General features: G+C 41.3%; 1 protein-coding gene across 1 annotated transcript in view; it reads left to right on the forward strand.

Annotated features, from left to right (window-relative positions):
* Positions 1–23,355, forward strand: part of kat6a (K(lysine) acetyltransferase 6A) — a 37,972-nt gene extending 14,617 nt beyond the window's left edge. Inside the window, exons 3-17 of the mRNA XM_056745124.1 lie at positions 8,269–8,377; positions 8,506–8,621; positions 8,912–8,993; positions 9,158–9,272; positions 9,368–9,720; positions 10,627–10,742; positions 12,230–12,345; positions 13,948–14,089; positions 15,043–15,204; positions 15,530–15,623; positions 15,737–15,968; positions 16,314–16,515; positions 16,613–17,269; positions 17,539–17,797; positions 17,996–23,355. Coding sequence (XP_056601102.1) covers positions 8,269–8,377; positions 8,506–8,621; positions 8,912–8,993; positions 9,158–9,272; positions 9,368–9,720; positions 10,627–10,742; positions 12,230–12,345; positions 13,948–14,089; positions 15,043–15,204; positions 15,530–15,623; positions 15,737–15,968; positions 16,314–16,515; positions 16,613–17,269; positions 17,539–17,797; positions 17,996–21,207 — 5,967 coding nt within the window. The 3' untranslated portion in view covers positions 21,208–23,355. The remainder of the gene's footprint in view (positions 1–8,268; positions 8,378–8,505; positions 8,622–8,911; positions 8,994–9,157; positions 9,273–9,367; positions 9,721–10,626; positions 10,743–12,229; positions 12,346–13,947; positions 14,090–15,042; positions 15,205–15,529; positions 15,624–15,736; positions 15,969–16,313; positions 16,516–16,612; positions 17,270–17,538; positions 17,798–17,995) is intronic.
* Positions 23,356–23,637: the final 282 nt, after the last annotated feature.

Here is a 23,637-nt window from a genome sequence, read left to right on the forward strand (position 1 = left end):
ATAAGTTAGTTGTTGCTGAAACTGTGGGGTCTTTAATGCTTATGAACATCCTCCTCAGTCTGCTGCTGTATAAGACAAATAGAATAAACTACAGTTAGTCAACTGACTGAACAAACATGCATATGCAATATTAAAACAAACCTCAGTTTTTATACTGCATTTACACAAGATTTCTTACATAAAGGTAACTGTATATTAAAATAATAAATGGAACGGATAGATTTTTCTTAATTAGGTTTAAGAAGCCAAATTTAAACTAGAGTTAATCTATCCAATTTATATCCATAGATTTTGGATCGGCCTTTATTAAATGGGTACTGTAAACCTCATCATGTCCTCCCATTAATTTTACCCCATTACAGTTATAGAAGCATTAAATGATTATTAAGGACCCTTGACTGGATTAGCATTGGCGCTAACAAATTAACACGCAAACAAGGCCGTTTATTATTTATTTATTATTATGTAACCTTTAACTTAACATGCTACAACATTCATAATGCAAACATGAACAGAATTTGAAACTTGCTGCTTAAACTTGTTATCTTAAATCAGGATGCTTTCTCATTTCACATCAAAACTCTGTTTGTTTCCTTCGTGATGTGACATTAATCTGAAGTATTTCTGTGCGCATCTGTTGTGGATCAGAGTTGTGCTTAACTGTTCATCACGTCATATTGCATCTACACAAAGTTTCCAACTGACAAACTTTCTGACAGAGCATCAGTACCCGGTTGCATATAAACGACCCGGTCTTATAAAAATAGGTACCGACAACTTTTTTTGTTTTAGGTACCGACTTGGACCTTATTAATTTACTACAAAGGCACTAGAATTGTATATAGTATATGATATAATACTGTAGGACACTACACTTTTTTTGTCTGAGTGTTCGGTCTAATGGGACTTTTATTTTGACGGCTTGTCAGAAAAACATGTTAATATGTTTATGACGATAGCTTCACTCAAACAGTAAAATGATGGTAAAATAAACTCTAAGTCGTAGTAACTCTGGACATGAAGTTCATGTGTTTATAACCTCATAGAGTGCAGAGGCAGACAAGTCCTAGACCGTCACTTGTGTAATATGTTAAATTGTTCACCTCATCGTCCGCGAGTCCACATCCGATGCGCCATTGATTAATGTCGGAAAATGTACATCATCACTTTATATTCATTCATTTAAATTTTCTCCAAGAAAACTGAGTTCAATTAATTAAATTAACATTACATTTAATTTCAAGCAGATTTTGATGGGCTTAAAGGGTACATTTACATTCTACATTTCTACATTTAGTCATTTGGCAGATGCTTTTATCCAAAGCGACTTACAGTGCACTTATTACAGAGACAATCCCCCTGGAGCAACATGGAGTAAAGTGTCTTGCTCAAGGACACACTGGTGGTGGCTGCTGGGATCGAACCAGCAACCTTTGATTTACCAGTTCAGTGGTTTAACCCACTAGACCACCATCTCCTTAGGCACATATTTACAGATGTGCCGTTTGTTTTCCTTCCTCATATGGATGTAAGGAATGGAGAAAATACTGGAGACATCAGTACAGAATGGTCAGTTTTTTGATTACATGACATGACCTTACCTTAAGAATTACTTATTTTTTTAAATACTGTAAATGGTGAATTATAAGACTAAATATTTTGTGCTTATGAATGGAATTTCTGGAGTGTTAGAAGAGAAAAAACATTAACTATGTATTCTGAATCAAACCAAAAACCGTGACCACAGAACCGTAATACGAACCCAACCGTGGTTTTTCTGAACCTTTCCACCCCTATCTGTAACCATTAGAAAAATCAATTGGCCATCATCTCTCTGTAAAGATTTTAAGATGACTGGAATATTAGAACCAAATACATGGCCCAGAGTATTTGACGGGTTGTTTATGTTATTATAACAAGACACAGCAGTATACTGTAGAGTAAGGGAAAAAATCATATTCCCACCATGGTAAGAACTTTTAATACACTACAAAGTGGGTTATAAACAGTCTGTCATAGGTACTAGTTTGTATGGGATTGTGAACACTTTAGTCATTGTTTGGGTGTTTGTGTCTATTGCTAGGATGTTGATGTTAGAGAAAGTCATGTAATTTTGATGGATGCATGCAATAATTTACAGCTGTCAAACAAAGTCACTTTGGTTAAGTCACTTAAAGGTACAGTAGTACGTGTTTGTGCACAAGATCAGGATGGCACAACTTCCGCCTCATTATGAGCCAGGAAAAGCCCATGTCCAGAGTTTTGCGGGGGAAACGCGGTGCTCCGTGTGTACAGTAGAAAAATGAATTAAATAATGCGATGATTTTTTGTTTTCCAATTACTCGAGTTACTCAAGTTTTTTTGTGTGCTTTGCATCATGTGTTTAACATTGAAACTTTTTTGCAGCGAACAGTCATCGTGCCCTAAAATGGATTCGAGTTTGACAAGACTGAGTGTGATTTAACCGACACGCTTGTGCACATGCATTTTCTCCTTCACTAAACTCTAGTGTAAGATATATTTGCTCCCGCCTATTATTTGTACAAGATTCACTCGTATGACCTCTAGGTCAAAAACACTTACTTCACATCAATGGGCTTTGTCACATATCTCACAAACTACAATGGATTTGGCCTGCTTGAAACTTCCTTTTGGCAAGCTGTGACACACGGAGACTTGATAAGCCATTTAAAGGACTTCATGTGATGACGATTTCAGCAGGAGGTGTTTTGGAAGTTGCACCTTATCCGAATGTTGTTTTATTGTTTGTAAGTGCTCTGTGAGGTCTTAGAAATAAAGAGAACCTCTTTAGGGCAGAACGGACTCATTCATTACCTTGGTATGTCATCATGCGTTATAGTTATAAAATGATGTAATAATAAAAGTGGCACATAGCACCAGTCCTACAGAGGTTTAAAATTTAGTCGCACGGGCCAAACAGTTGTAGCACAAGTATACGTCTGTTATTTTCTTTAAAGTCCTGGTGAATTAAAAAATAATTCCTATTATTTCATGGAATATTGCAGTGTTTGTTATAAATAGCTTATCAGTGTGGGCCATTAACTCCTCCCCTTAACCCGTCAGTCTGCTGCTTGTTTCGTTTCAAGATGCAACGCCTGTTTTTATACATCCAATCAGATCGCAATGAAAAACACAAACCCCGCCCACTATTTAAAATGATCTTAACTTCATGTTTAAGGGGACTTTAAAAAACACAAGTGCAAGTCATAGCATAAATAGACAGGTAACAGAAAAAGAACATTAACATTATACAAATGGATAAATTAGGGCCATTTTTATAGTTTTCACCAAATTAGTTTTTTCTGTATTTTCTATGCTTTACTATACAGTAGTAAATAAATTTTTCCATAAAAATACTGTACTAGATTTTTCTGTAGTAAATACTATTGTATAAAGTTCTTGTGTACTATAGTATATTTGAAGAGTTTGGTTCCAAAACGCTATAAATCTATTTTGTTTATGATATGATTTTAAGTGGCTGAAAGATGAAAACCACTATTTTCTGTTTCAAACTTTCACATAGTATGCTTAGGTCCTAGTAACATAAAAAATTTAAATCCAGATTTTGATTTTAAAAGATTTATTATAAAAACTGATAATGCAATAAATCCATGACAATTTTATTTTCAAAATGAAATAATTCCATTGAATCAATAAAAGTAATTTTTCATATTTAAAACTGTTGAAAATACACAACAAAGTGAGTTGATCCACATATATTACAGCATCTGAGCTCAATACAATACTCATTTTACATACGGGCACTAGACTAAAACTACATTAAATCAGTCATCACTCCTAAAATGAATTCAACCGGTCATCTTTTTAATGCTGTAAATGAGTGCCTCGTCTTCTTAATCTCTTTACGTAAATGATTAGATTTCGATGGGTTACGTTTCTTCCCCACTGCAGAAACCAGCACAGGTTCATCAGTGCTGTAAAAATTATAATTTTTTGTTTGTTTGCTTCTTGAACACAAAGTAGATCAGGGAAACTATGATGCTGAACGTATTCAGAGCACCACCATTACTGTTTACAATGTATGAAATGGTGTGCTGTGATTGATTGAGCTGATATATCGCATTCTGCAGAGAAGTGAGACTGCCGTATATTGCAGTTTAGAAAGAAAGGGAGAAAACATGACAGAAGAACACGGCGGATATCACATTTTGCGTAAAATTAGAAAGTGACTTTTCAATACAGACCTGATACAATGATTTTTGCGGAATCTCATTTTTTTCTAAAGGGTACATAACTAGGGATTTTTAAGGTCCTACTTTGGTGTGTCCAACAACAAGTTTATGTACATAGTTTTCGTTGGCCGACTTAGCAAAACATAGGCGGGGACTATATGTAGTGATATACATCCGCGGTGGTTCCTGAATCGGACTAGTGACGACTTTTTTAGGGTGATTCGGAGTAGATACCATTTCTTCGAAGCAAATAACTTTGTTATTCATTCACCTTCGGATTTACAACTTGCCAGACTGCTTCCTTTCAAACAAGGCAACATTACACACTGCATGAAATGTCATTTTCATCATCTCATGTTACGTACTCTTTAAAAATGCAGTTTATTGCGTTTTGGACCCAAACTCTTCATTTGCACCTTACTATAGTAAATGTTAAAGTATACAATAGTGTTACTACAGTTTATAAATTTACAACAAGTACATTTTTTCCATCTCATTCAAATTAAGCAAATTTGTCTGGTCGTTGCAAAGATGCTTGTGCTTCCGTGTTTGACAGTAGCTTCACATAAACAGTGAAATGCTCTTAACATAAACTTAGAACAACTCTGTGGATGAAGTTCATGTCCTAGTATAGTAAGGTACAGACAAATCCACGAGTGTCACACTTGTTACATGGTAAAGTGTGCAAATCATCCACTCATAGACCTGCAAAACAAACAGAGGAGGACATATTTAAATATTAGAATTCTGCTTTCGTGATTCCTTCCATGTTTTCCCACATCGCGCAGATCATAGGGTTCTAGACTCTGGAGCCGGTAAAACAAGTTTTAATTGCAAAAACAAAATAAAAACGAAAACAAATAGTGGTGCAATTAGTTAACCGACATAAATGTACAGCCCTGGGGATTAATTGGAAGTCAAAGACACTTTCAGAAATTGGTTGGCCAAGAAGTATTATTGCATCTGCATGTTTGCCCTCTTTTGTAATGTTTTTCTCTCTCACTTGTTTGTGGTTGGGTTTGTGTGTGTCCAGCTGTCTCCCTCTGTGAATTGATCGGTGGCTTTTTTGCATAGGAGCTTTTCGGGGATTGGTAGTGCACTATTCATTCAGGTGAACGCACAAATGAGTTTCACATGTTAATGAGAACCTTGACAGAGCCATAGACAAGGACAGCAAGTTTTCTCCTTCCCCCTGCCTTTCCTCTGCCATTCTTGTTGTATCCACAACTACTCATTCGGATTTCTAGTGTCTGAGTGATTGTCTATGCACAACACGCACTCAGCTTTGCGTACATTAGGAGAAAATTGAAGGCTACATTCGAATGGGTAAAACTGGCAGATTGATGCATGTGAGTGAGGGGGAGTCTTTTGTTCTGTCAGATGGGCTTGTGTAGGGATAATTGTTCTCTTCTACATTGCTGGAATATTTTTAGATTTCCTGTGGTTGTGGGCTGCCTGGCAGCTGTGCTTTAATTCGGCCCTGTGAATAGTTGGTTCATCTTCAGTTATTGTGCTTGTGTTTAGAAAAGTCATTGTCGGTGGAGGCGGAGCTTTTTTTATGAATGATGAAGGTGTGTGTCTGCAAACTGCCCAACCTGCTCCACTTGTTTTGAACAATCATTTTCAAAATGTATCAGAGTCCATACAGGTTGGAAGCTATCTGTCTTAAGCTGTCTGGCTGTGTGTGTGCCTTGATGTGATCATTTTTTTATCAAATTGTTATACCAGTTTTGCCTCAATACGTTTTTCTTTCCGTTAAGCAGTAAAAATAACGATGTTGAGACAACAGCAATGTTAAATCAAAGCAGAACTTTCTAGTAAGTGACAAACTTGACAAGTTTCGAAGATGAAGTAGTAGTTGCTAATGCAAGTCAAGTATCTTCCTATGCTTTTTCAAAGGGTTGATGTTTTCTGGTGGTTCTTTACTGTCCATTATAATTATGAGCTGTCCTGTCACATCATCTTTCATAGACAGATTGTATACTTGAAATGGTTACTCATGGAACGGTGTTCTGTTCAGACCAGGTTTAATTGGATTGGGATAGTTGTTTCAAAAATAAAACTAAACTCTCGAACACACTTTTTCTTAAAGTACCGCCCTTGAGTGTGTGTGTGGTGTCAGAGGAAAATGAATGAACCCAATAAATCATGCTGTCCCTTTTCTCTCTCTTCCCTGCCTGGACCTGCTCACCACTGCTCTCTTCCTAATGGTCTTCTTCTGTCTGTCTCTCTCTTTCTCTCTTAGCTGTTGGACAATTTATCCTTTCAGACGTTTCTCCTTTGAATTCAACTTCATAGTCATTGTCACCAGTGTCACTATCTTTAGACCTCTTGCACCTTTTTTTCCTCCTGTACTGTGCTTAAGGCGATGTTAACATTAATCAGCTTATTATTTTTGCCACACACATCGTTTTTAAACAATAACGATCGTCTAAAAATCTCTGTAAATACTACACTGTAGAAAACGCATGTCATGATCACCATTCAGGCATGGTGTTATCCATATTATTAGGCTTGTTTGATTTCATGTGACGCCGTGCTTACCGTTCGGCTGATGACAAAAGTGTCCTGAGAGAGTGCTTTAAAAGCATACAGAACAGACGGCCTCTGATTCTCCCTAGCGGCAATGAAATGTCACCCGCTCGATCAGTTTACGTGGCACCACATAAAGTTAAACAAGCTGTTGTTTACATGGTCGTTGCGAGGCTGCTCATTGTGGTCTTCCAGTAGCGTAATTCCTCGTATGAGAAGGACTTGACGTATCAGTTCAGTATGCAATGATACAGTGGACCCAGAGGATCTGAGCTTTAGTGTTCATCTATGTATACACTGTCATGGTTAGAACGCTCTTGGATATTAGAAACACGTCTCATCAGTTTCATGTGATCCCAAAACTACATTAACATTTACGCATTTGGCATATGCTTTAATCCAAAGCGACTTGCATTGCATACACTATTCATTTGTCATACATATGCAATCCCTAGGATCGAACCCATGACCTTGGCGTGGCTATCGCAGGGAGCTACAGGAAAGCTCAACTAACATGGAAAAACCTCATATGCTTACACTCTTTGTTCCTTGAGCGTTAACCTGCTATTCAAGTCTGCAAAGTCTGAAATGCTCTGAAGACAAAGTGTAATGCCCATAGCCTCTATTGTTTTTTTACAAACACTGCTTTTCTAGCATTGCCGTTTACATTTCTGTGTTTTGCTCTTTATGATCAGCTGCTGTGTGCTGTACTGTGTACATTTGTACTGTATTTTTTCAGTCAAGCACTTTTTAAGAAAAATCTGTTCCACACACATCTATCTCCTCGCTGTTACGTGTAATTGTTTGTTAGCGTGCTGTGTGTGTATGATGCATTTTGCATCGTGGGAGGGTCTCTCTTTGACACGCTGAAAGATTAATGGTGCTCTGAAGCAAATGTCAGATGGTGTGGCTTAGAATAAGCATCAACACATGCCTTTGTGCCCACACCCTGACAAAAAAACCCACCTCTGGTCCCACACATCCACTGTGATCGTGTCCACTCCACCCTTTCTATAAATGCCACTGGCTAATGCTTGTCAAGCTCTGCTTTTTTATGTTTAAAATTAAGACTTTAGACCAGCAAGAAGTTAAAAGTTGCAAGTATGGCTAGGAGAAATGTTTAGAGATAAAATATTAAAATTGGTTTGCAGATGACACTTATTGTTTTTAAACGTAATTATTACTTTTATTATTTTGTTATCTAATGCAATGACATTTCATGCTTTCAATAAGAGACAAAGTTGTCCAATAACTATTGTAGGTTTACCATTTGTACAAAGTGTACACAAAGTGTTTTGTCTTTGGGAAGAAGGTCTGGAAGTACAGGAACTGGAACGAAGTGAATGTAGCCGGCTGTAGTACGGTTTATAGAGGCTGATTAGTTGGTCCAGATTGTCTAAAGCAAAGCTCATTTACACATTGCTCAGATCCTTGTTATTTCAGCTTATCAATGGATCCACTCAGCTTTTAAGCGAATGTCTAATTTGCTTTCTTTCTTTCTGTTTTTCTTAATCTCTCTCAGGCTGTGGCAGAGCCCATACCCATCTGTAGCTTCTGTTTGGGGACCAAGGAACAGAACCGTGACAAGAAGCCAGAGGAGCTCATCTCCTGTGCAGACTGTGGGAACAGCGGTAAGGAAGAGCGTCAAACTTCATTTAACCACGTCCCTTTGAGTTTTCAGTGGCACCGTGTATCCCCATCAGAATTGGGCTTCGTTCATGTGGTTCGAGGTTTTCTCACTCTCACTGTGTCTTTTCAGGTCACCCGTCCTGTCTGAAGTTCTCTCCACAGCTCACAGCACGAGTCAAAGCTCTATGGTGGCAGTGCATCGAGTGCAAGACATGCAGCAGCTGTCAGGACCAAGGGAAAAATGCTGTAGGTCTTTTTGTCACTGAAACAATCACTTGGGCTGCATTCTAGATCATATAGCTTTACTGAACTTGAACGCACACAAATGTACTGCGCTGATGAGGAGAGTTACATGCTTTTTGTTAAAGCTCTTCTAAAAGAGCTCACCGGATAAGAGCATTTTTTAACAATATGCCTAAAGCATAATATACTAATATAGAAAAGTTTATGTATGCTATGCAATAAAACTCAAATTAGATTCCTTGTGCTTCTGAAGTATGTATGTTAACTCATGTCTGCGTGTTTCTGTTTCATAGGATAACATGTTGTTTTGTGACTCCTGTGATCGAGGTTTTCACATGGAGTGTTGTGACCCCCCACTCATGCGAATGCCAAAAGGTGAGTCGAGTTCACACAAAAAAAAGTAGAACAAGGTTTAAGGGACATTTTACCCAAAATAATATTACTGGTAACTGTATTTGTTTATTTATCCACAAAAATGTGTGATGCTCCAGTCATTAGTCATTTTGGAAGTGTACTGATTCTTAAATGCTGCTCTGCAGGCATGTGGATCTGTCAGATCTGTCGGCCTAGAAAAAAGGGAAGAAAGCTCTTACATGAAAAAGCAGCACAAATCAAACGGCGATACAATGCACCACTGGGGCGGCCGAAGGGCAGGTATATTAAATCTTTTAAATATTTCACAACCCATGCAAATTGTTAAAATAAATGTTAAAATCTTACAATACTACTGCACGCTCTCTTGTTCTCAGACCCGGCCGTCCCTTTAAGAAGCTTCGAGGTGGTGGGCGGGGCAGGAGGAGGCGGGGTGCTTTAGGTCTGGACCGGTGCTCGCAAGGCTCTTCTTCTCCACACTCCTCCTCAAGTTCTTCATGTGAAGGTTACCCCGGCGACGATCGCATGCTCTTCTCCCTCCGCCAAGACGATTCCTCGCAGGGCGGCCTGCGCTTTAATAAAAAGACAAAGGGTCTGATAGATGCCCTCAGCAAGTTCTTCACGCCGTCCCCGGATGGACGGAAAGCCCGCACTGAGGTGGTGGACTATTCCCAGCAATACCGAATCCGCAAGAAAAGCAACCGCAAGGGCGACTCGGATGACAGGACAGGTGAGAGAGTTTATGAACTAAACTTTCGAAGTTATTTGGTCCCAGCTATTCCGATTCAAAATAATTGTTCAGTTGTTGCAGTAAATATCCAAGTGCATTACAGGGCAAATGTAGTTTTAAATAATCGTAGTTTTAAATAATCGTAGTTATTATTGTTCCACACTGTTTATCAGTAAATGGAATCGTGGTATTAAATCACTTTTATTTATTATAGGCATACGTATATTTTGTGTTGTCTAGTCTGTTTTGTCAATGTTATTGGACTGCGCTTCATAATAATTTTCTTTACTTTAGTGCTCTGTTTGTTAGGGTTGGGCGATGTCTACCAAGCGAGGCGGGGGTTGGGGTATATCAGTTTGCTAGATGGCCATCTGACAATACAATAAAACAATTATATCAGTGCTCCCAACTGCGACCAAAAGACATTTTGTGACCAGTTTTCAGGACAGTTCTCACAAGTGTACAACCTGCAAATTTGGAATTACTTCGATGTTATTTCATGTGGAAAGACGAGTAGAGCCCAACAGTGTAGGCTGTGTCTGTGATTGGTCAACTGCACGGGTCACACGGCACTGATGTTTCCCGCTGCCATTGCAGACGCGCACAGTTCAGGTCGTCATTCACAAGTTTACACTCAAAACATGAGCGCATAACTACAAATTACTGTTTGCGTTCACTTTCTTTGTCCATATTGCGCACACAAGCGCACACCAATTCCAAATCATACTCAACTGCGGATAAGCACGAATGGATGAGCTCAACATATGCGCAGGGGAATCACGATGCCGGCCGAACATCGTGATGGCTGTCAGCAATCGGCGATGGACGATGTCATGGTCTATCGGCCCAACACTATTATTTGTACTTCCATTGTTTCAAGTGTGTTTGCATCTTTTGGTTTTACAGACAATCAGGAGTGCGGAGACAGCTGGCGGGAGGACGAAGACAGATTACCAGGGCATGAGAACCTAACTGAGAATGACGTGGAGCTCTTCAGACGTATACAGGAACTGGCACTACAGGTACAGAGAGAAAGATGCATCATAAGAGTAATAGGTGTGGCAGGATTGTGGAAAAGAATGTTCAATAAATAAATGGAACGCATAACCTCTTGTCAATTAATTCAGTTTTTTTGTAGATATGTGTACTGTTGTTTGGGGTGCAGGCATTCAGTTTCACAGTATTAGTATAGACGCGTGGTTGTGAAGGCCTTTATCTTGACAGAGTGTAATGTGGGGATTTGAGTGGTTCCATTATCTTGATTTTCTCTTTGATACGAATTCACATATATTGTCTGATTGGTCTGTCTGTGTATGTGTTGAGGCTCCCGACACAAGCAGCCGCTCTCAGACAGCCTCAGGCCTCAGCCTAAGAAAAACACTCACTAACCCAGAGAGACGCAATTGCACTCGGCATCAGAAACAGGAGTATCTAGGAGAGGGAATGCAATGCTGAATTCTTAACAATAAGACCTAGCGTGCATGGTAAACATGGCCCTTTTTGTAGCTTTGGGTAGAGAGAATTCCTGAGGCTGTTGAACTGTCACTGGTATTTTCTACTTGTGTTATGAAGAGTCTGTTATGAAGTCATTTGAAGCTTGTTTTTATTAGGGAAGTAGCGGTTCAATTTCCACTCTGTGAAGTTTGGTAAACACCTGGGACGTTGCCATTAGAGGTGTTCAAGTCATGAAATTTTACGACTATATGCTATTTTTACACTGTGTTTGGCTAATACAAGCGTTAAGCCATACACTGAAATAACAAGCATTTTATAGTTATAGCAGGGCTGTACTTTTTTTGCACGTGCTACAGGGGTTTGAAGTTTTGTAGCACAGGCCAAAGTATTGTAGCACAGAAATAAAACATCTCTTGCCATTATTAAAAAATGTGTAAATACAGTTCATCACATGAATAGACAGGTAACTGACACATTAATGTTATGTTCCTCAGACATTAATGTTCCTCAGACAGTGCAGACGCAGACAAATCCATGAGGGTCACGCGTGTAGCACATTAAACTGTGCAGCTCAGACATGCAGAACAGCCAGATGACGTTTTTAAATGACAGCATTCCTCATCTGCGAGTCCGTATCTAGGTATATGGACTCAATGTAGCCAGAAAACTCGCAAAATAGATTAAAACTAAGTCATATAGAGGTGCGCCATTGATTGTCACACACAAACAAGCACAACGACAAACGTCTTCACACAAACATACAGCTCTGTTTAATGCACCTCTCAAACTGTATCTCACTCGTGCTACACTGGCTAATTTACTCTTACCACGGGCCGATTTATGTTGTTGAGAGGAAACTGTCTATATCAAACTATATTTAAAAGCTGAAAATTATGTTAGATACAAACATGTTACACATTCTTTCTATTTAGTGATCATCTTTCACACATCGGGCATAGTTGCTCTGCTATCATCATCAACTTGAATTGTAATGTTGTCTGTATTTGCATTTCTCCTATTTTTAATTTCTCCATTGATCTTTCTTCTCTTACAGAAGGTTGGCGTGATTGGACCACCTGACCCCCAGATGCGCTGTCCGTCAGTCATAGAGTTTGGAAAATATGAAATTCAGACGTGGTACTCCTCTCCATACCCACAGGAGTACAGCAGGTAACTAACAATAAAAAGAAGTCATGCAGTTATTTCTTTGCATGCTTATTTACATTTAGTCATTTAGCAGACGCTTTTATCTAAAGCGTCTTACAAGTTGGGTAAACAATGGAAGTAATTGGGTCAACATTAGGACAACAAAAAGCATAAGTGCAATGAAACATGTCTCACAAAATCTACTACAGTGTACAGAGCTAAATTTAGTTTATCTAAGTTTGAGTACGCATGTTTTTTTATATTTTATTTATATATATAGATAGAGTAGAAAAGATATCGAAATCAGAAATTACCGGTCAGGTGCTGACGGAAGAGATGTGTTTTCAGCCTATTATTAAAGATGGCCACAGAATCTGCTGATCTTGTAGCAGCAGGCAAATCATTCCACAAATGTGGAAACGTTCCAGAGAAGGAATGTTTATTTTTTTATTTTTTATTTTTTTATTTCCTTTTTGGGATGGCACCACAAGATGTTGTTCGTTTATAGAGCGTAAGGATCTAGTGGGTACATAAGTCTTATTTAGTAAATTAAGATAAAGGGGTGCCAATCCAGCGGTGGTCTTGTAGGCCAGGAGCAGAGTCTTGAATTTGATGCGAGCGACTATAGGAAGCCAGTGTAACTTAATGAAGAGAGGAGTGACGTGTACTCTGTTCGGTTCATTAAAGACCACTCTTGTCACAGCATTCTGGATCCTCTGTAGAGGTTTTGTTGTGTAAGCAGGAAGTCCAGCTAGTTTTACATTGCAATATTCCAGCCTCCACAGAACAGGAGCCTGGACTAGGACCTACGTAGCATGCTCGGATACAAAAGGTTTACAGGACCGAGTGGTTCTGGCAACCTGATCTGTGAAGTTTAGCTGATCATCAATCACCACACCCAGATTTATTCCAGATTTATAGCCGTTCTGGGAGATGTTATGGTTTATGAGGCCAGTTGAATGGAGAAGTTGTGATGGATCTTAGGGTCGGACAGGATTACAAGCAGTTCTGTTTTTGCAAGGTTCAGCTGCAGGTGATGGTCCTCCATCCAGAGCAAAATGTCGCTCAGGAATTCTTAAATGCGTGCAGAAACAGTCAGTTCGTCAGACTGAAATGACAGGTGGAGTTGTGTATCATCGCATAGCAGTGATAGGAAAAGCCCGGTTTCCGAATGACAGAGCCAAGGGATGTCATGTATACAGAAAAGAGCAACGACCCAATCACTGAGCCCTGAGGCACCCCTGTGTCGAGATGTTGGGACTCAGAGAGCTCACCTCTCCAGGATACTCTATATTACCTGCCTGAGAGGTAAGACCTGAACCATTGTAGCACCATTTCGGAGACACCCATAGCATTGAGGGTCGACAGGAGGATGTGGTGGTTAACGGTGTCAAAGGCGGCAGATAGATCCAGTAGGATGAGTACAGATGAGTCTGAGGCAGCTCTTGCCAGTCTTCAGGGCTTATATTTCATTACAATTAATTAGCGACATGTATTAGATGTGACAGCCCTAATAATAATAATAATAATAATAGTAAAGTCTGTTCAGTAAAAAAGATTTACGCTTTTATCTGCTTTGGGTTTACTTCACTGCTAATTTCTGATAAATGTATTTTGGTGCGGTAGGCTTCCAAAGCTCTACCTCTGTGAGTTCTGTCTGCGCTACATGAAGAGCCGTGGCATTCTGTACCAGCACATGCGAAAGTGCAACTGGTTCCACCCGCCTGCCAACGAGATCTACAGGAAGGACGAAGTGTCCGTCTTTGAGGTGAGAAAAGAAATCTTCACTCAGAAAGAATCCGCATATACACAGTAAGGTGCACTCTGATGTCTTTTTGGTAATACCCACTTGACGCATATCTTTCAGTTATCAGTCTACACTTTAGTCACGCACACACGTTTGTGTTCATGTACACACTGAGTCAACAAAGGAAATCTCATTCACACAAAAATGTGCACACTCCCACATTGGCTCTGGCAATAACATGCACCCACATCCTGCACTTGCAAGGTGTCGTAATAACTCTGCTCAGCCGGGTAATAAATGAGTAACAGTTACCTCTTATTGTTTCAGAATAGCTCCGGTGATTTACTAGATGTTAGTTCTGTTTTTATGAAGGTAATTTATGCACTGGTATGCAATAAAAAATACGGCAGTGTGTTGACCAGAATCTGCTGACCGTATTATACGTTCTACAATAATTAACACCACTTAGGATTTCTAGGGTGTGTCACTGCTTGCGTTCCTGCTCCGCCGGTTAGTTTTAGAGGCTCAAGTTTCCGAGCTCCTAGTCAGGTTCTGACTCAGCAGGATACCTGTGAGAACCGTGCCGCTAAAAGCTAACACTGCTGGCACACTGCAGACAGGAGGAGTGTAATCTATCACAGCCTTTGTTGCTGCGGAGCACATTTTGTGCCAGTCTCCAAAAGGTTGATTTGATGTGTAGAAAGCATACCACTGTATTTTAGATAGCATTGTATTTTTTTAAGTAACACACAGACTGATAAATGTTTACCTTAAAAGCACTGTAGGTCAATGTGAATTTTTCAGAGAGCATTTCCTAACCGGGTTTAATGAGAAGTTATCAGGAGAGGGATTTGGGGCAAAATAAACTTACATTTGGTGGGAATTCCAATGCTTTGGACAAGAGATGCTCTGGGCATCATATAAATAACGAGTGAGATTATGACGAAGTCTGAAACCATTTATTTCTTGCACAGGTGGATGGAAATGTCAGCACAATATACTGTCAGAATCTGTGCCTGCTGGCAAAGCTCTTCCTGGACCACAAGACTTTGTACTACGATGTGGAGCCCTTTCTCTTCTACGTGCTCACACAGAATGACAGTAAGGGCTGCCATCTTGTGGGATACTTTTCAAAGGTGAGAACAATGTTTTTAAGACTCTTAAATTACTTTCACATCCCCTGAAGTCCGATGCTTTTGGAAGCTTAGAAGTTGGATGAGTCAGTCGTATCATTTTTCACCTTCCTGAGCAAAATGGCTCGATAATAATCTTTTGTATGTGTTTGCAATAATACAGAGGTCGAAATTCTTTAAAATTATTTATAGTTTGTACTGTTACACGGGACCTTTATGTCTCGGAAAAGGCCATTGTGAATGTTTAGTTAGTTGTTTAGAAGACATTCTAAGGATTTTTCAACATTTTGAACAAATCTTAATCCATTCTGCTTGTTTTTCTTTGTAGGAGAAACATTGTCAACAGAAATATAACGTATCCTGCATCATGATTCTTCCACAATATCAGCGCCAGGGCTATGGCCGATTCCTCATTGACTTCAGTAAGAATCAGCATTTTGCTCCTCAGTTCTGTGTTGTTTTCTTGAAGGAAATGTTTGGAATACTTTTTCTAGATGTTACAACCAAGAGGATAAACTGTTCTGACCCTCTTCAGGTTATCTGCTGTCCAAGAGGGAAGGCCAGCCAGGCTCACCGGAGAAGCCACTGTCAGACCTTGGCCGACTGTCCTACATGGCATACTGGCGTAGTGTGGTGCTGGAATGCATGCATGAGATTAGAGACCGTCAGCTCACCATTCGCAGGCTAAGCAAAGTTACCGGCATATGCCCTCAAGATATCACCGCCACTCTGCTTCATTTAAATATGTTGGAACAGAGAGGGGATGGGTGAGACACGCACACACAAGCACATACTGTAAAATACATTTTAAATTATAAGTTTATAAGACAGAAATTACACAGTATTTCTACTAACATGCACAGAAAATTAAACATGCACTGTGCATAACATCACAAATCATTTCCATGTTTAAACAAAGTTGTGCACTTGGCTGTTTTTTTACCATCTTGTGATGTACTTAGTCACGTCTGCCAAGTATGTTGTGTTCGATAAAGTAGCTGATGTTGTTATTAAACAAAGAGCAATAAAATCCTCAATTAATGGAGAGTTTGTCCAACATGGAACAACTTAGATGTAGATCTACTCTCTAATTTCTTTTTCTGTTATTACAGAGTGGTGATTGTGCGCAGAGAGAAGTTGGTTTCCAATTATATGACCCGACTGAAAGCCAGACCTCGGCAACTCGAAGTCGATCCTGACTGCTTGCGATGGACGCCTGTTATTGTCACCAACACAGTGGTATCTGAGGGAGAAGGGGATGAGGAGGAGGAGGAGGACGACGACGAAGAAGAAGAGGAAGAATTTAACAAAGAGGTATATTTCAAAGAACGTGAAATGCATAATAAATGAAATATGCCATCTTATAAACATGCAAAATGTTGTAACTGTTTTGTGACCTACCTCTTTTTAGATCAAACACTGCCGCAGAAGTCCTCCACTGTCTTGGCATTTGCAAGAGAGGGAAAAGGAGGAAGAGAAAAAGAGCTTCCCCTCATTCCCCAAAAACCAAAACTCTCCACCATCTTCCACTGTTTGCAACAGTGTTGTCAGTCCTGAACGTCCTTCCCTTTTTATTCCGGCTAATGGGGAGCGCCGGCGACCAGGACGTCCTCCCAAAAACTGGCCATGGGGCAAAGTGAAAGATAGACCACGTCCAGGGCCAGGTCGACCCCGCAAAATAAGGCCACCAGATGATGAAGATGATGATGAGGATGGTAGAATTGTCATTAATAAGGTGACGACAACTTCCCTGCATTTGGCTTTAGACAACGAGCCTGACTCAACATCAGCTTGTCCTTTGGAAAGGCACCTTGCCATACCACCACCACGCAGCAGAGGTCGACCTCCACGGAAGAAGCGTGGTCCAAAACGAAGACTTGGCGAGGAGCCTGGAGACAGCCTGCCATTGTTGCCGCACACTGCAAGACTGAGTGAACCTGTGCCAGTCCAACCACCATTTTTCAGTGACAGCAGTGAAGATGATGAGGAGGATGATGATGACGAAGATGAGTTAAGGAACCTTTCTCCACCTGTACTCACCAAGCCTACACTAGGACTTAAATGCAAGGTATTTGCAATTTAGTGAAATGTTTAATTTTCTCTATGTTGTGTTGTATTGTATTGGCCTTTAAGGTTAGTTTATACATTGTATTTACATTTAAAACATTTCAGGCCTCAAAAATACAAGTTTAATACTGAACTGAATACTGAGTATCTGTAGTTAACTGCTGGTTAACTTCTCACACAAGTGTCAGTGAGGATTGAAAAGGGTGCAGATATTATGTGGATTACTCTAATTCAGGATTTTCTTGCTTTTATCCTCTCTTGCATTTTTAGTCTCAAAAGTCTTTACGGAGGCGTCGTGTACGTCAACGCAGCCATCCCCACAGCAGTGTAGTGACAGAGACCATTTCAGAGACCACAGAAGTTCTGGACGAGTCATTTGTGGATTCAGATTCTGAAAGACCCATGCCCAGACTAGAGGAGGAAACTCCATTTGGCAACCCTCTCCGACGATACACAGCAGCCCGCAAACACATGGGCCCTACCCTCAAGAGCATCAGTGGAGGCAATCTGACCGAATCGGAGGAAGACGGTAAATGAGACTAAATTAGATTAGGTTGAAGTTAGATTTTTTTCAGATCTCTAGGAATAGTGACAAGAATGTTAAAAGTTAACTTTGTTACAATCACATAGACTCTGAAGTTTGGATCTTTTGTTCTTTAGTATTTTGTGTGATGTTAATTATTTTCTGTGTGATTTTGAAATTTGTTTGCCTCTTCTCTTTGTCCAGATCCCACTCCTGTGTTGAAACCAGTTACTGGATTAAGAAGGCCTGAACCTTCAGAGACCACACAAAGAACAGGGACAACAGCTGAGATTCCTGAGGTCCCAGTAAAGAAGAAGAAAGGTTGGCCTAAGGGCAAGAGTCGCAAGCCACTGCATTGGAAGAAGCGTCCAGGGAGGAAGCCTGGTAGTGGGGCAAGTCAGACAGCTGACTTCAATCTGGCAGATCCATCCTCAGAGGGCCCACCACCCCCAAAGATCAAAATGAAGCCTGGCAGGAAACCTCGCAGCTATTACCTGCAGCGGGCCCAAGAGGAGGCAGCGAGACAGGAAATCGAGAGAAGCAGAATAGCTCCGCAGCAGGTGGATAATTCAACAGTCAAGATATCCAGAGCTGTAACGTCTGACCTGAACCCTGAGAAGCGGAAAGACTCAGAAGAGGAGGATGATTTCCTTCAGAGGTTTAGAGAACCAATAAAGCCTAGAAAACGAGGCCGACCTCCAAAAAATGCCAATCTTCCTCCCCCTATACCTAAACCTCCCCCTTTGTCTGAGCCGGAAGACGAAGACGAGGAGGAAGACCAACCATGGACTGTGGAGAAGACCAGCTGTCCACCTTCTTGTACCATGTCACAGTCTTTGTGCACAATGGCCCATCCGCCAAGAGCAAGCACAGACATAGCAGATGCAGAGGAGGATGAAGAGCGGGATGATGATGATTGTGATAACAGAGCTAGTCGGAGAACAGCAACAACACCAGGCTCAGGAAGCAGGCGTAGTGATGATCATGATGCAGATGATGAAGGGGATGGTCGCCTTGAAGAGAAAAGTGACAATGGCAGTTGCAGTAAGAGGAGAAAAAAACAAGACTCTGAGGATGATGAGGAGCAAGAGGATGTGGAAGAGGAGGAACAATCATCACCTGTACACTCTCCCCCTGTGAAAGAAGAACCACACAGCAGTGAAGGTTTTTTAGACATGTCAGGGAACGTGGCTCGAGATTATGTCAGCAAACAGGAAGAGGGGGAGGACGAGGATGCAGAGGAAGTACAAGAGGTGAAGACTAGCTCTGTCGATACTCAGGATGAACAGCGACGGCGTGAACAGGAGGAATCTGCGGCGGCTGCGGCAGCCGTGGAAACGGTGACCGCTATTACAGTCACTTCAGAACCGATGGACATGCAGTCTCTAAATGTTGAGGACAAGGCCGTGCTGATGATAGCGGCAGACCACTCACACCAGCACGCTGATTTCAAAGATGACCTTAGTCAACACCAACACACACATCAACACAGTAGTGAGCTGGATCTAGAAACCGTGCAGGCCGTTCAGTCACTTACACAAGGTGAGGCCCAAGAGGAGGAGGCCGAGTCCCACGGAGCATATCAGGACTGTGAGGAGACGCTTGCTGCCTGCCGTACCCTTCAAAGCTACAGTCATGGTGAAGCAGAGGAGGAAACACTAGCCCTGGTGGAAGATTGTGGAGCCTCCCAGCACAGTCCCATGCCCAACCCACCAATGCCCACATTACCGAATCAATCCGTGCGTTCAGTCAACAGCCCAGGAATGGCTTCTGGTCCAATGGAGACTGGGCCAGTGGTACCTGGACCCACAGGAACCGGAGGGGTAACAGGTGGAGGGTATACCCAAATAACCCCAGAGCATCCCAGCTCTCTATCAGCTCCCTCACTACAAAACATGGAGACCTCCCCCATGATGGATGTGCCATCAGTTTCTGATCATTCACAGCAGGTGGTGGACAGTGGCTTTAGTGATTTAGGCAGCATCGAAAGCACTACAGAGAACTATGATAATCCAAGCAGCTACGACTCAACCATGGGCGGTGGAGGTAACGGAGGAGGAAATGGAAGTAATGGAGGTGGCATGTCTACAGCAGTGGCTGCTTCCTCTTCTTCATCGTCTTCGTCCTCTTCTTCAGCCACACCGTCATCATCAGCTTCACAAGGCAACAGTTGCTCCTTTGTCTCAACCCCTGGAATGACAACCTCAAACACAGGTGTTAGCTCTCAGATGGGAAGCATGGGAAGCTGTAGCCTTATCCAACAGGGAGGTCCTGGGCCTACCAATGTACCTGGATCTAACAATGGTAACAGTGTCCCACAGCCTCAACCCCCACCACCCCTCCCTTCTGCCAGTACTCCAATTTGCAGTATTAAGTCTCCGCAAGGGTGCGTCATTGAAAGGCCACCAAGTGCCAGCCAACAACAGCAGAAGAAAGTCTCTCAGCCACCTCAACAGCAGCAAAACTCCCAGCCGCAGCCTCCACCCTCTGCTCCACCACAACCTCCACCTCAACAACAAGCACTCTCACAATGTAGCATGGGAAACGGCTTTGCTTCCACACCCATGATCATGGAGATCCCTGAGAGTGCAGGTAGTGCAGGAGGGGGCCGTAGTTTGTATGACCGTATGGGTCAGGACTTTGGTGCTGGTGGCTATGGCCAACCTACTGCTACTTTTAGTTTGGCCAAACTTCAACAGCTAACTAACACCATCATGGACCCTCACGCCATGTCTTATTCGCATTCTGCAGCAGTCACCTCATATGCTACTAGTGTTTCTCTATCCAACCCAGGCTTGGCGCAACTTGCATCCTCCCCACACCCACCTTTGCCACAGGCGCAGCCAACTATGACCCCACCTCCCAATTTGAGTTCTGGGTCTATGAACCTGATTCAGTGCAACATGCCAGGGCCTAACATCGGACTGCCTCCCCCGCCCCATTCACAGCGCCTCCAAGGCCAAATGGCTACCGTCAAAGGCCACATTTCAATTCGATCCAAAGCCTCTCAAATTCCAGCGGGCTCCCCACACCAGCAGCAATTATACAGTCGTAGCTCTGGGGCTGTGGCCATGCAAAGCTCCCCACGCACTCTAGCAGTGCAGCGTGGCATGATGACCAACCTCATGCCCACGTCTGCTGCCTACAACTCTATGAACATGAATCCCCTCAATGCTGCCATGTCAGCTAGCTATCGCATGCCACAGCCCATGATGAACAGCGGGTACCACAGTAACTCACCCTATATGAACCAGCCGGCTCAATACCCCATGCAGATGCAAATGGGTATGATGGGAGGGCAGGCCTACCCACAGCAGCCTATGCAGCCCAATCACCATGGAAACATGATGTACACGGGCCCCTCGCACCACAGCTATGCTGGCGTCCCCAAACAGTCGCCTTACATGAGCAGATGAGCACTAGAGAACAAGCAGAGGGAGAGAATGCCGAGAGACGTTTCCACTGAACTCTCTGTACTTTATTCATTTGAATCCACCCTCCAAAGTCAGGGCGAAAGGCTAAGCGACAAGCGAGCTGGGTGGAGGAAGAGAACATAGAGACTGCGACAATTTCTTTTCTTTCTAAATATGTTGTCGTCAAGCTCTGTTCCTTTATGTACGTTTCCAGATTGCCTGAGCTAACAGAGCCAGGTAGATGATCTGGGCTGATCACAGGAGATGATCTAATGAACCTTTTGTGGCAAGTTTCATGCTCCCAAAGATCGCTCCATCTGACGTGGTTGTACCAACAGATGTCGGTCCTCCAAAGTGTCCACCACTCAATCCACGATGAAGCATCAAAGCAGCTATAGGGGAAGTGTGGATGTAATCTTTCAAACTGAGAAACAAATATGTTTAAATTCTTATTGAATATACATTGAATCATGCACACAATCGTTCAATTGACATAGGAAGCCTTACCTAAAAAGAGACAAAATATTTGTAGATGGACTTTTTTTGTTTCTTTTTTATTATATTATTATTATTTTTTAAATGTTCTTTTGTTTTTTCAATGACTGTTGAAATGCGCGTTTCGGTCTGACCTTGTCATGCTTCCCGTGTGTGGCTGTTCCGGACAAAGTGATTTACACTCGCTTGATCATACACTCGCTCAAGTTCATTCACTCACTCACACACACAGAGCTCTGTAGCCACTCGAGAGCTTATGTGGAGGCACTTGAAATAGGGTTTTAGTTGGGACACGCAAGGTGTCTGTGATATCTGTAAATCTGTGTCTTCCTAATATGGAACAGTGTGAACAGAACCCAAGATAATGTTAAAAGGTTTTGTTTGGAGTTACATAAGACTAATAATGACCAAGCATCATTTTTTATGGTGGGCTGGACCGAGCAGATTTCCTTGTTGATGTAAATATTCTGGTACTACCTGGTTCACATCACAGACCTGTAAAATCTCACACATGGTTTCTCCACAGTTACACTCCACAGATGTCTCTAGAGGGCGCCACAGTCAAATAGAGGAAATAAACATAGCCCATCCAGTGGGGTTAATGATGCCTCCTAAAAATAGGCCTTGCTGTGGCACCAGTAAGTAGCGCGAGCTGATCATGCAGTAGTGATGTTAGCAACCGGAGAGAGAGAGAGGGAGAGAGAGAGAGAGGGAGAGAGAGTTGCACGACTAGGTGCATCCATGTCTGCAATGCACACATGGACAAAGAACACTCATACCCCGGATAAAGGTTAAAGTGCATGATGTCCTGAGACGGTTACGGTTTTAGGACAATAAGCAGAGAATTTCTTAATGTTCCAGTATTCATTGTCAATTTGAGGAAACTTTCTCAATGAACTGACGTTTCATACATTATTTGTGCGCTTTTGTGTTTCTGAATTTTATCAGACTGGGCAGCTTTCTTTTATGACACAAGCTGACTCTTTTTGACTTTAGAAGACTTATTGTAGAGAAATGTTTTTTCTAAAATATAAAAAAGGAAAATTCTGATATGGAAATTGGTACTGTCATTTTTTTCACTTCTGTTTCAGGAAAAAAACAATGCATATTTTTTAGCTCAACTCTTGGGGTAATATTATTAAGAAATTCAAAACGAAAAAAAATTACAACTCACTTTTAGTGAATTTAAGATGCCTTTAACCTTTCCATTCCATCTCATCTCTAGAGTTTTATATCTTTGTGTAGTATATTAATGCTATTTTAAAACAAAAGGAAAAAACAGATATCTAAAGGTCACTTTTAGTGTTATTTTCTTTTGTTTTTCTTGGTTATAGTGTGTGTATAGGACAACTTCCTCACATCTACGAGGCATGTAAAAATGAGCTCAGTATATTTCTGTTTATATTGCTTACCTTTTCGTATCCTTTGTAATTGTACATGGTGAGTTGTAAGCTAAGAGAGCCTGGTAGCTGGAGAAAGAGAGAGCCAAGCTGGGGCGCTCGGTGAAGGTCGCAAGCGTCCACCTTCCACTCCTCTCTGTTTTGTCCCTGTATGTATTTCCATTTATTTGTTTCTTTCTTTTTTCTTAGCAAGTACTTTCAAAGAACTGTGTACATTTTAACATGAAACAAAAATAAATTATGTTGAGCCATTTCACTTGTTATTGTTATTTTTTAAACATTTCTGAGTCTGAAGGAATTTTTGTCGCAGTTTTCCTCAAGAAAAACTTTACCATAAGGTGTGATTAGTTACCGTTAGTAAATGCATTAGCTAACAATGAACAAATTCAGTTTTTCTGTATTTATTTATCCTTGTCAATGTTAGTTCATGTCAATACAGTTATTCATGTTAGTTCATGGTGCATTAACTAATGTTAGCAGCAGTGAAAACTTTAATTTTAATAATGTATTAGGAAATCCTGAAATTAACATGGAATAA

Source organism: Triplophysa dalaica, chromosome 4, assembly GCF_015846415.1.
Source record: "Triplophysa dalaica isolate WHDGS20190420 chromosome 4, ASM1584641v1, whole genome shotgun sequence".
In the NCBI taxonomy this organism is placed as follows: domain Eukaryota; kingdom Metazoa; phylum Chordata; class Actinopteri; order Cypriniformes; family Nemacheilidae; genus Triplophysa; species Triplophysa dalaica.